This window comes from Bos javanicus, chromosome 24, assembly GCF_032452875.1.
Source record: "Bos javanicus breed banteng chromosome 24, ARS-OSU_banteng_1.0, whole genome shotgun sequence".
Classification (NCBI taxonomy): domain Eukaryota; kingdom Metazoa; phylum Chordata; class Mammalia; order Artiodactyla; family Bovidae; genus Bos; species Bos javanicus.
Window position 1 is genome coordinate 37,293,258 of NC_083891.1, and position 13,117 is coordinate 37,306,374.

The 13,117-nt window shown below is 44.1% G+C and overlaps 1 protein-coding gene across 2 annotated transcripts in view; it reads right to left on the bottom strand.

Annotated features, from left to right (window-relative positions):
- Positions 1-2,197: 2,197 nt before the first annotated feature.
- MYOM1 (myomesin 1) overlaps positions 2,198-13,117 on the bottom strand; it is a 122,419-nt gene continuing 111,499 nt past the window's right edge. For both annotated transcript variants that reach the window (XM_061399832.1, XM_061399831.1), the window contains 5 exons: positions 10,598-10,761; positions 8,681-8,717; positions 8,418-8,440; positions 6,418-6,473; positions 2,198-3,649 (listed from right to left, as the gene is read on the bottom strand). In XM_061399832.1, the coding sequence (XP_061255816.1) occupies positions 3,356-3,649; positions 6,418-6,473; positions 8,418-8,440; positions 8,681-8,717; positions 10,598-10,761 (574 nt within the window). In that variant the 3' untranslated portion in view covers positions 2,198-3,355. The remainder of the gene's footprint in view (positions 3,650-6,417; positions 6,474-8,417; positions 8,441-8,680; positions 8,718-10,597; positions 10,762-13,117) is intronic.

Here is a 13,117-nt window from a genome sequence, read left to right on the forward strand (position 1 = left end):
ACATTTCCTGTTGGGATTACATTGTGCTTAAAAGGACTAAAAATTATTCTGAATTTTCATTATCTGATCAAATAGTATTAACTTAATAATGAATTATTCTTGATACTTCCATAATATTTGTGTATAAAGTATTTTCCCAGTTTTACTGAGATATAATGGACATATAACACTGTATTAGTTTTAGGTATGCAACATGGTTTGACATATGTATACATTGTAAAATGATAAAACCATCATAAGTCTAGTTAACCTCTATCACCTCACACAGTTACAAATTTCTTTTCTTATGATGAAGTCTTTTACCATCTACTCTCTTAGGAACTTGCAAGCAAGTAATATGGTATTATTAACTACGAGCTTCCCCAGTGGCTGAGTGGTAAAGAACCACCTGCCAAGCAGGAGGTGAGGGTTTGATCTCTGGGTCAGGAAGGAAATGGCAACCCACTCCAGTATTCTTGCCTGTAAAATCCCATGGACAGAGGAGCCTTGCAGGCTACAGTCCATTGGGTCACAAAGAGTTGGACATGACTTGGTGTCTAAACAACAATTATTAACTACAGTCACCATGCTGTACCTTACGTCTCCAGGACTTATTTATCTTTAATGTACTTTTCTCTTGGTTCTTAGTCATATTTTCTTCTTTGCCCTCTTTGATTGGATTCCAACTGTTATGAATTTCACACTGTTGGTAATTCATTCATTTAGAGTGTGTTGCACTTTGTCCTGACACAGCATTAGGTCACCATAGATATTTGATCCTCTCGAGGCTTACTTTCAAGCTTTGTTAGGGTGGGTTTAGAGCAGCTTTTAGTTTAAAGTTAATTTAGCCCCACTACTAAGGTGAGAAGGGCTTCCCCGGTGGTTCAGCAGTAAAAAAATCTACCTGCCAAGGCAGAAGACGCAGGTTCAATCCCTGGCTCAGGAAGATCCCCTGGAGGAGGAAATGGCAACCCACTCCAGTATTGTTGTCTGGGAAATCCCATGGACAGAGGAGGCTGGCGGGCTACACTCTATAGAGTCGCAAACAGTCGGTGATGACTTTGAGCGCGCGTGCACACACACACGCGCACACACACATACACACACAATAAGGTGAGAAACTTCTGAGGCCTCTATCCATGCCCCATGTATTATAAAGTCTTTCCCTTCCGGCTGGTGGGAAGGAGAACTTTTCGCAGTCTGCATGGGCTCCTATGACTGCTGGTCCCCCCACCTCCTGAGCTCTCCCCAGAACCCTCAGAGCAGCACTCAAAGACCCATCTGCTGCAGTCCATGCTCCTCTCTGTTAGACTCTCTTTCTCCAATGCCCCTTCCCATGAATCCCAGCCACCTCAGCCTCCTTGAACTTCAGTCTCCATCTCCTCAACTCAGTGAGTCTGACATTCTCTTTGGGTCCTCCTGGCTGGACTGCAGCCTGAACACCATCCACTGTCCATACAACAAGTCTGAACCCTCACCAGTCTCTCATTACTGTTTTCCTTCTCTGGGGCATCACACCCCTGCAAGTCCGCTAGCCAACGCCCCAGTTTTTTGTCCCGCATATATTGTGTCAGATTTTCTAGTGGTTTATGGTGGGAGAATGATTTCCATGACAGCAATCCTTTGTGGGCAGACACAGAAGTTCCTTATAGCGTCATTTACATTTGCTTTTCTGGGGCCCAGACATTGGCCATTTTCATGGGAACTCTTGGCTTGGGTTCCTACACCATGTGGTATTGCGGTAAATCTGGACCCCACGAGCATACAGCGCTGGTTTCAGGAACCCATTCACTTTGTTTTTCTCCCCAGAACTACTGCCAGGCAGATGGTAAGTTTTGTAGAGCTTCTCCATGTCAGTTGGTGATATTTTTTACTGTTCCTGTTTGTTTGTTTTTTTACTATCCCTGTTTTTCTGACTAAGCTACCTTTTGTGCGTCCCAGAGCTGTGATGAGGTCTTGGTGTCCAGCTCCCCATGGCAAACAGTGTGAGTTCACGCCTTTTGTTCAGGCCCTAGGGGCTACATGTAGGTAAAATTAGTATTTTTGCATTATGAAGTCTGTTCCTATTTGATATTTACATACTGGTAATGTTTCTGATCATTTATCTTAGTAACAACTTATCTTACGATTCTAACTAAACTGTTTAATTGATTGTGATTTTATGTTGAAGTCTTACTAAGTTCATGTACAATTTGAGAACATATGAGAGAAATCAACATTTTCTATATTTATATGCTTAGTTTAATGGGTAAAATTATTTAAGTTCTTGGAAAGTTTTCGTCAGTTAAGTCAGACAATAGTGTTACTTAAAATGAAAAGCAAATATATTAATTAGAATCCGGCGGCAACACAGGAGACATAGGTTCAATCCCTGGGTTGGGAAGATCCCTGGCGGAGGAAATGGCAACACTCTAGTATTCTTGCCTGGGAAATCCCATGGGCAGAGGAGCCTGGTGGGCTATGGTCCATGGGATCACAAAGAGTTGGACATGACTGAGCAACTGAACACACACACAATTTAACAAGTTAAAGGGAACTTATGTTATTAAAACACTCTTAAAATTAATATTTCAGTGGCTAATATTTTAAATTGGAAAAATAAGGTTTTAAAGTCAAACTTCAAGGGTTTAAGGCCTAGATTTTTAAATTTATTACGTCAATATTGTTGAATATTAACTTCCTAAAGCTAAACTTTGAATAGTCTCTTCTATGGATCCTCTAGATACCAATAGCTCACTGTTTTAGCCAAAGGAATTTAAATCAGAAGACATGTTACAAGAAGCGACAAGAAAGGTGCAGTGGAGACCACCCAGCTAGGCAGCCAAAATGGTGAAACAAGAGAAGCGCTGATGGGGGAGAGAGGGGTGGGAACTATCTATTAGGACCGGGAGGTTCCAGATCACCAGCCGCCCACAAACGCACACTGCTGCCGTCACAACGCTCGACACAGACCGGCCGGCCTACCGGCTGGTCTCACTGGGACGAGATGCTGACACATCACTGACAACCGGGAGAGCCGACTGCTTACAGGCCAGCCACGTCCACACAGCTCCACAGCTCTTCCTCTGACCATCGGTCTACATCCCTCTGACTCTATTCTGGTCTCTGCCTTAAAACTGTTTCCTAACATGTATGTTACCAATGTTATTTTCTTAATACAATTTGTGAATAAAGAAAAATGAGTAAAATGTTGCTATTTGGTGCTTTCTTACATGAACAAAGATTTGACAATCCCCCCGCCACCCCCCAAAGCCGGCACAAAAATAGGGAATTGGAGGCTTCCTGGTGCTCAGCTCAAACCACCTGCACACACGTGACCCAAGGCAGCTGGCCGAGGCTCTCCCCTCCTCGGCCCCTCGGCCCCCTCGCCCTCTGGTCACTTGGCCTTCTTGTTGCCCTTCTGGGGCTCCTCTGCAACGCTCCTGGCTTCCTCCTCTGGGATGAACACGCTGACGGTGAAGTCGCTGATCTCCGAGCCATACTTGTTCTTCACGACCAGCCCGTACCTGCCCGAGTCGGATGTCCTGACCCCACTGATGGTGAAGTAGGCCGTCTTGCCAGCCTCAAACTTCAGGTTGCAGTGCTCGTCCGAGGCCAGGAGCTTCTCATTCTTCAGCCAGGACACCTCTGGAGTCGGGTCGCCCCACACGATGCACGTGAGGTTAAGCGCCTGCAAAACAAGTGTTAGGAGAGGGGAGGAGATGTATCAGATGTAACACCCACCTTGAGGCATCCTTCTGGGGGTGACCGGATGGAGGACAAGCCTAAACTTGCCGGGCCAGGCTGTGTGCACCTGTGCAAGTTACATTTCAAAATCACACTTGAGGAGGTTTCTCTGGGGCCTTGGTTTTCTGGCTTTGGGAACACTTATGATCAAAGCCCCAAGAAGGCATTTGCTTCCAGTTCCCATAAACACACCAAGGCCTTTTGCTCTAAGGTGGCATTTTGGACCCTGTCTCAGTAGAGACATCTCCTCATTGTCATCATCTCCACCTGCTCGCTTTTCCATTTCGTTTGTGTCAACAAGCCCAGCAGCAGAAGCCCCACAGCTGCTTCAATAATGTGACTCATTTTCATGTCCCGTCTTGCTCACTTTATCTCTCCCCCCAAACCCACTCAAGCTGCTGCAGTTGCAAAGGTGCTCTGCCAAAATGTATTCCTCTTTCCTAATATTTTATTATATTACCATCTGTGCTGAAAGCCTCTTACTTTAAAAGATCAATGTTTAGATCTATCAAATAATAGATTTCCTTTACCAAATTTTCCCCAGTAGTAACATTTTACAAAACTACAGCATAAAAGCACAACCAGGAGACAGATGCTGATATAATGATTTCCCCTGTGTTCTTGTGCTTGTGTGCATTTAGATCTATTCGGTTCTATCACCTGTCCAGGTTTGTGTATCCACCACATCAGTCAGGATATAGAACATTTCCATTCCCACCACAATCCTTCCTGTGGTCCATTTATAACCACACACACCTCCCCACTTCCAAGCCAGTTCCTAACTCCTGGCAACCACTAACCTGTTTTCTGTTTCTCAATTATTATAACTTCCACAGCATTATATAAATAGCATCATACAGGAGGTAACATTTCCAGAGTACCTTTTCCACTGAGCATAATTCCTTGCAGATTCATCCAAATTACTGCAGGTGTGAACAATTTGTCTCTTTCTGTTGCTCAGAAGGGTGCCATGGTATGCATATACCTGCGGGGGTCACCTGGGCTGTTTCCAGTTTGGGGCTATTATGAATAAAGCTGTTATGAACATTTGTGTGCATGTTTTTATGTGAGCATACATTTTAATCTCTCTGAGATAAATACCCAGGAGTACAGTTGCTGGATGGTATGGTAAATATATATTTCATTACTTTAAGAGATTGCCAAACTGTTTTCCTGAGTAGCTGTATAATTTTAGTCTATATACCCAACAGTTGTGTAGGAGTGATTCAGTCTCTCTGCAGCTTCACCAGCATTTTTTGTTGTCACTTTTATATTTTAGTAATTCTGCTGCTGTGTCATATTTCACTATGGTTTTAATTTGTATTTCCCTGATGACCAAAGATGATGAATTTACTTCACATTTTAAGTTCCTTTTTTTTTTTAGAATTTTTCATCTGAAGAAATTAATTTTTTTAAATTAATTTATTTTTATTGAAGGATAATTGCTTTACAGAATTTTGCTGTTTTCTGTCAAACCCCAACAGGAATCAGCCATAGGTATACATAATTTTTTAAATTATTCCAGCTGTGCTGGGTCTTCGTTGCTGCGAGTGGGCTTTCTCTAGTTGCAGCACGAAGAGGCTACTCTCTACCTGTGGCGCATGGGCTTCTCATTGTTGTGGCTTCTCCTGTTGCAGGGCATGGGCTCTAGAGTGTGCGGGCTTCAGTAGCTGTGGTACATGGATTTAGTTGCCCTGCAGCATGTGGGATCTTCCTGGACCAGAGATTGAACCTGTGTCCCCTGTAATGGCAGATGGATTCTTAACCACTGGACCACCAGGGAAGTCCTAAATTCCATTCTTGCATTTTTTTCTTACTGAAGTCCAGAAGTTATAAGAAAAAGAGCAGGGCTCACCATATACATGGAAAAGAATACCCTTCTATCTGGAAGGGCCTTGTTGCCTTTTCCATAAGAGTATCATTTAGAATTGGGTAGATAGCAAGAAATTTATTTTCTTTCCATGATTAATTAGAACTTATTGAATTATTCTGTAAATGCATTTCAGGAAGAAAAATATGAGTCAAACTATTGCCACTAAGATAAACTATTACCATTGAAGAAGGGAACAATGACCCACTCCAGTATTCTTTCCTGGAGAATTCCATGGACAGAGGAGCCTGGCGGGCTACAGTCCATGGGGTCACAAAGAGTCATGACTGAGTGACTAACACTTTCACTTTTTTCAGGGATGAAGAAAGTGAATCCAGGTTACATGTGACATTCTCTGCTCTTCAGAGAGATTATTATGGAGCAAACAAATATCAGTTTAAAATCAAATGGAAATAAGTCAGTTTTCTGCTATGATGGAGCCTATAGAGATTCACAGCACATTTCCCTTCAAAGATGAGGAATCCCATAGGTCAGCCCACTTTCCACTAGTGTTAGGGGTTGCTTCTTTCTTCAATTATGTTTGTTGTATAGTTACGATTGAACATTTTCTGCTTCTCCTGATTTTAAAGGGACATCACTTCTGGAAAGAGACTAAGAGGTCTGCACATGCCACATTAAACAAATGAACATCCTGATGCTTGGCCTACAAAACATCTTCAGATGAGTGGAAAACTGCCTACACTTTGAACCTTGTCTGTGGCTCTACTGAAGTCAGGCATGAGCAGCCATAGCATATGATGAAGATGGTGGGAACCAAGACTGGGGCACGGGAACACCTTTCCAGTGTGGAAGAAGTGGGGACAGGAGTGCCCCAAACTTACCTTGCCCTCTTGGATGGTGACCACATCGGGAAGGCCACCCACCACCCGGGCACGATCTGTAAGCACAGGCATTTCTGGTTAATCACTGAAGCCACAAGCACCAGCCATCACACGCACAGAGCCACCCAGCGGAACTCATGGTCCTACTTAGTTTCCTTCTCCTTATAGTCATTGTATACCTGCTTTCACTGTGCAAAATAAGCAAATGACCCTGCAGTTTCTGAACGTTCATCTCCTTCACACACAGGTGCCTCTATCTGGACCTGAGATCACACCACGATCGGCTCTGTAACCCCAGTGGCTGTTCTCAGCCTGGGCCTCCTGCAGCTCAGTGAGCTCGGCTGGTCAGAGGGGGCAGGGCAGAGTGTGGCCTCTTCCATGGGCTCCCCTCTGATTCAGAAAAGCTGCATAAGTGGAGGCTGTGTGCCAGGAGGTCTGGAGGCTGGAGAAGACATGGGCTTTCCTTGAGGCCTTCCCTAAAGAGAGTCCCTTTCTCATTTCTGGGGAGTTCTTCAGATGTTCTGCAGGGCCCCTTTCTATGACTGAGGGGACAGGGGTAGGAGGGATGCTGAAATCCAGGGCTGACACCCCCACCCCCCGCTCCACCAAGCTTTGTGCTGAAGCTATGACAGCCTCGGTCCCATGGAAGGATGCCTTTCAGTCATTCATTCGGCACTAATGCAGTGGCACCACTCTCTCCTTTTCAGCCTGCTTTAGTAAATGTGTGACTCTACATCCTTATTTCTATTATACATTCCCCTCTCCACTAAGTCAGGCTAAAGCTTTGAATGAGTCTCGACTGCCTTTTACTGTTGATTCCATTGCATGTAACACCACCTGTGGCCCCAACCCACTGCCTGGCCCCCTGTACCACTTCCTGGATGGTACTAGGTGAGTCATGTCAGTATGGGGACCTCAGTCTCCTCATTATGGGGGTGGGGCTTGCATTAAACCCATGGATATGAAGCTTGTCTACTCTGCTCCCTGGTGTACCTGGGATTCATCCTGACTTCCGTGAAGATAGCTTGGCCCTCACCTGTGTTATCGGGTCCACGTGGAAGATTTTGTTTGAATTAAGTGTTCTGTGCAATTATTTAAGAACAGGAATCTAGACAGGCTCTCAGGTCTCTTCCAGCTCTAAGATACTGTGGTCCAGAGACCTCAGGAAGGAGCTCATGGAGCAGAGGGAGGGTCAGGCTTCTTGTCCACAGGAGAATTCAAGAGAGGGGATAGACGGTCAGCAGACAGTCTCACTCCTCCTCCTCCTGGTTCCCGTCCCTGAGTTCAGGACTGACTCGACAACCACAACCTTCAATGGTTTTCAAATTCTGCTCCCACCCTGAGAAAGAGCCTGAATCATCACGATGGTTTATCCGTAGATCCTGTAGATCCCAGGATTCTATAGACTCCTCTGTGTGTGAAGCACAGTTGAGAGGGGTCGGGAGAGAGCACACTTGTGCAGACACAGGCTTGACCGCTGGGTCAGGGTCACTCAGCCTTACTTGGTCTTTCAGAAAAATGGGACTACTTGTTGGGGGACCAGCTATAGTGATTTACATATCAATCTACAAGTTTCATTAATATTTTTTCTTTTCCTTAACATATTGGCATGGCCAAAAAGCTTGTTCAGATTTTTCCATTACATCTTATGGAAAAATCCCAAAGGAATTGTTTTGGCCAACTCAATATATACACTTTTCTGACATAGGCCGCCTGCTGCAAGCGATGAACAACCTACTGTGTGATTTGCAGCCCAGAGATTTTTCATGTTGAGGCTGGGAGCCATTCTTACAGTGTAACCTGAGACCTTCTTTTCCAGACAGTCTTACTCAAGAGACTAAAGGACAACACATGCGGAACACCTAAGGTTTTAAAAATAAATAGAAATGAAAGAAAAGGAAAAAAAAATGCTTTCACTCTCCTCCATCTGCAGTAATAATAGAAAAATAAAGTTGTATTTTGAAGCCACACTAGGAATAAACTCAAAGGGGTTTACTTACTTTTCTCGGCGATGGCAGCTTGTCTGTGGTTGAGAGAAACGAACAAACATGCAAACAAAGAAGGGTTTTGTTTTAGTGTTACTGTCAAGTAGCCAACCCCGACTGCATTTCTGTTTCTGCTGCTCAGCAAAGCAGCGGGAAGTGCTGCTCCGCTTGCATTTGCCCCAATTCAGGACCCTCTGTCCCACTGACTCAGCCGGGGAGGAGCTCGGGTCAGAGACAAGGGTCCTGTGGGGGCGTCGTTGGGAAAGGGGGGGACTTACTTCAATCTCTGGAATTCCGCAAAGGCTTCATCGTAGGCTTGAAGAGAAAAAAAGAGAAGTTAGAATTTTCTCACCCAGAACTGGCCACACACAGGGGCCTACAAGAGCTCACAATGTGAGCGCAGTGTAATCAGTCCAGACCTGACATGGTGGGCTATGAAGGAGGCTGCACCCGAGCAGTCCCTATGACTCAAAGGCTTAACAAGAGAAGCAAATACTTTCTAAGCAGAAAGCATGAAATAGTGGATTTTAGAAGCTCTCAATTCAGTGAGAAGACTTCAACCCTCCAAACAGAAAAGCAAAGTTTCACTCAGCCAAAGACAGAATGGGATGAAACTGTGCTCAGTGCTGTGTGGCAGCCTGGATGGGAGCGGGGTTTGGCGGGGAATGGATACATGCATACGTATGGCTGAACAGCTTCGCTGTTCACCTGGAACTATCACAACATTGTTTGTTAATCGGCTATGTGCTAGTCACTCAGTTGTGTCCAGCTCTGTGTGACCCGTGGACTGTAGCCTACCAGCCTCCTCTAGAGGTTCATGGAATTCTCCAGGCATACTGGAGTGGGTTACCATTCCCTTCTCCTGGGGATCTTCCTGACCCAGGGATCGAAGCCAGGTCCCCTGCATTGCAGTCAAATTCTTTACCATCTGAGCCACCAAGGAAGCCCCCAATACAAAATAAAAAGTTTTTTTTTAAAAAAAGAAGGAATGAGAAGAAAGGTCTGTTTCAAATATGGGTTGGTTCTGTTAAAAATCCTGAGTAACAGAAAAGCTTTCCTCTCATTAAATCATTCTGCACGTCACAGACAGTTAAACACTCTGTTCTATGGTCCAGCCCGTCCGTTTGCAATTGATCACAGCGTGTGCCAGTGCTGGCCTGAAGCACTGCTTCTATGCTATGCAGGAGACAAAATAAAAGACATAGAAACAAAGAAATGAGAGTTCTAAAATAATTTTTTTTCGAGCCTACAGAGTAAGGGACTTTGAAGATGTCAGGCAAAAATACAGCTTCATTTTTGAATCTTTCTCACCTGGTCTTTAAGTTCCCCTGAGGTCTGGGAATTGTAACATTTTACGTCTAGAAAATATGTACATAAAACCAGTCTGCCCCCTTTTATAGATGGGAAAAATCAGCACAAAGCCAGGCTTACAGGCTGTGGAGGTGGACAGCTGGGCTAAACAGGCTACTTAGGGCTGCTCTTCTTGCTCACATCACACACGGAGACAGCCTGGCTGAGCTCGTGCGTTTCCTGCAGGGGACCATGCTGGTCAAACAACCTAAGGCCTCTTGTTTGAGAGGGATTTGAGAGTTGGGTAGTTACACGAGCTTCAGTGGGTGGAGAGTAAAAGCAAATCTAAATAAGTTTTGAGTGGGATGAACTGGGAGAGTAGCATTGACATACATACACTACCCAGGGTAAAATAGCCAGTGGGGACCTGCTATAAAGTACAGGAAGCCTCCATCCTTTTAAAAAAAAGCCCACATCTTTCACAGTTGATGCTTTTGAATTGTGATGCTGGAGAAGACTCTTGAGAGACCCTTGGACAGCAAAGAGATCAAACCAGTCAATCTTAAAGGAAAGCAACCCTGAATATTCACTGGAAGTTCTGATGCTGAAGCTGAAGCTCCAATGCTTTAGCCACTTGATGCAAAGAGCTGACTCATTAGAAAAGACCCTGATGCTGGTAAAGACTGAGGGCAGTAGGAGAAGAGGGTGACAGAGGATGACATGATTGGATGGCATCACCGACTCAATGGACAGGAGTTTGAGCAAACTCTGGGAGGTGGTGAAGGACAGGGAAGCCAGGCATACTGCAGTCCATGGGGTCACAAAGAGTTGGGCACAACTTAGCAACTGAACAACAGCAACAGCAATCTCCACTTTAGGTTCTAACCTGCAGAGCACCCGTTTACCTTGTCCAGAAAGGTCCACCATCTTCTGGTGTCCGGTTTTACCGTCAAAGAGCTCCATCACGTACTTGCCCTTGTCGTTGGGGGTGGGCTCGTTGATCTGCAGCCAAATCTGTTCTCCGGTGACCCCACTCTTAACTCTATCTGAGTACTTAATAGCAGTCCCACTGTTTTGATCAAAAGGAAACCTTGTTATCAGTGGCTTTCATCCAGAGCTTACCTTTACTTTGTCTTGTATTGAAGGTCTTATCATCAAGTTTTACAGACTTTCAAAATAACATGAGATCCTCACATGCTCTTCTGCTTCAGAGACATTATGGGCCCTGAATCACAGAACAAGGATTCCAAGGCCTGGAGTGGTGGGGTGCGGCAGTCTGCACACTGACCTCCCAATAGTGGTCTTGGACTCAGATTGCAGCACCAGTACTTCTCAGGGGTATTAATCATCTTTGTTTCTGCTTGGTTTTATTTGTAGGACTAATCTTTAAACAGAAAAGGCCAAACTCCACATATTATTACTGCACGTCTCACACAGATGGTCTATGGCTATAAATGGGGTTTTTACAGACTAGTTAAAAACAGATCTAAGGAGGTTCATCTGTGGCTGATATCTACTGACACACGTGGTTACAAAGCTATTTAAGACAAATGTAAATATGTGCTCAGTAGTCAGGCCAAGAATAAATGAGAAGCAGAGTTGCTGTCAAAATGAATGAGGCACCTACTCTGACCCTGGATGTGTGTCTCCTCCTATTCTGTAGCTGGTCATATGCAGAACCGCACATCATCTTCTTTACAAGACAATAAAAGCAAATAGAGCCCTTGGATCTGACAGTCTACAAACACTACTGTTAAAGATGAAATATGAGAAGAAAGGTGGAAGTAGTGTACTATCAGGGGCTTCCCTCGTGGCTCAGATGGTATAGAATCTGCCTGCAACACAGGAGATCCAGGTTCAATCCCTGAGTCAGGAAGATCCCCTGGGGAAGAGAACGGCAGCCCATTCCAGTATTCTTGCCTAGAGAATTCCATGGACAGAGGAGCCTGATGGGCTACAGTCCTTGGAGCTGCAAAAAGTCAGACACAACTGAGCAATTAACACACACACACAATATACTCTCAATGATGTTAAACTCTATGAAAAGTTCATAAACATGTGAGGAAATAGAAAAAAATAAGTCGTAGCTATAGATCTTCCTTGAAGAAGGCAATGGCACCCCACTCCAGTACTCTTGCCTGGAAAATCCATGGATAGAGGAGCCAGGTAGGCTACAGTTCATGGGGTCGCTAAGAGTTGTGAGAGAGTCATTTCCTAGGCAGTTTGATAGGGAGTCTAGGGGTCCCCAAGGAGAGAGGGGTCTGGAATTCTCAAGGAGGAAGAAAGGACAAACTTTTTTTCTTTCTCCACATTCCTTAGGATTATATAACAATAATGTATCCTGCCTAAGGACAGTCTTTGGATTCAACCTTCTGTTATCTTAAAATGTTAATTATGGGAGTAGACCTGGTCTTTACAAGGATGTATCTTGCCTGAGGACAGTGTTATCTTAAAATGTAAATTATGGGAGTAGGTCTGATGAGGTCTTTACAACCTCCAGACATTCTTTGGATTATATAACCTCATTGTTAACACTAGCAAGCGGGTACTCTTTCTGCCCCCTTCTGATGCCTATGTCAGAAGCTTTCTCTATCTCCTTTATACTTTAATAAAACTTTATTACACAAAAGCTCTGAGCAATCAAGCCTCGTCTCTGGCCCCGGATTGAATTCTTCTCCTCCGGGGGCCAAGAATTTCAGTGTATTCGCGTGATTCAACAACAACCTTTCAGTTGGACATGACTGAGCGACTTCACTTGCACTTTTCACTTTCATGCATTGGAGAAGGAAACGGCAACCCCAGGGATCCAACCTGGGTCTCCCTCCTGCATTGCAGGCAGATTCTTTACCATCTAAGCCACCAGGGAAGACCAAGAAAAAATAAGGTACTATACAAAACTACTTTTTTACAGCAACAATTATGCATGGAGAAAAGACTGGAAGTTTCCTCAAAATGTTCATACTGTGGCTAGGAAAGCCATGGGTGGTATCGTATTATAAACTCTTTCTAATTTTAGTATGATGGTAAATATATTTTCTAAAACAAACATGTATTATGTTTGGGGTTGTAATAAATAAAATGAACTTAAAAAAATAAAAAAAACAAAAATCTCCATCAGAAATTTCAGATTTCAAATAAACATTCAGCATTTTTCTTATATACCACATTCTTTAAAAGATATTAAAATTAAAATGTCATAAAACATAGGGTAAAGGAACCCATCTGTACCCATAGACTTTAGCCTGAGCAATATATATATGTATATGTCCTAAAGAGTTAGAAAGGCAGACAGTTCTCTGCTTTGCTGTGATAAGTCTTGAGTTCTTTAATCTCTGGCTAACATGCATAATGGGCTTCCCCATAGCACAATGGTAAAGAATCTGCCTGTCAGTGCAGGAAATGCAAGAGATATGCACTTGATCCCT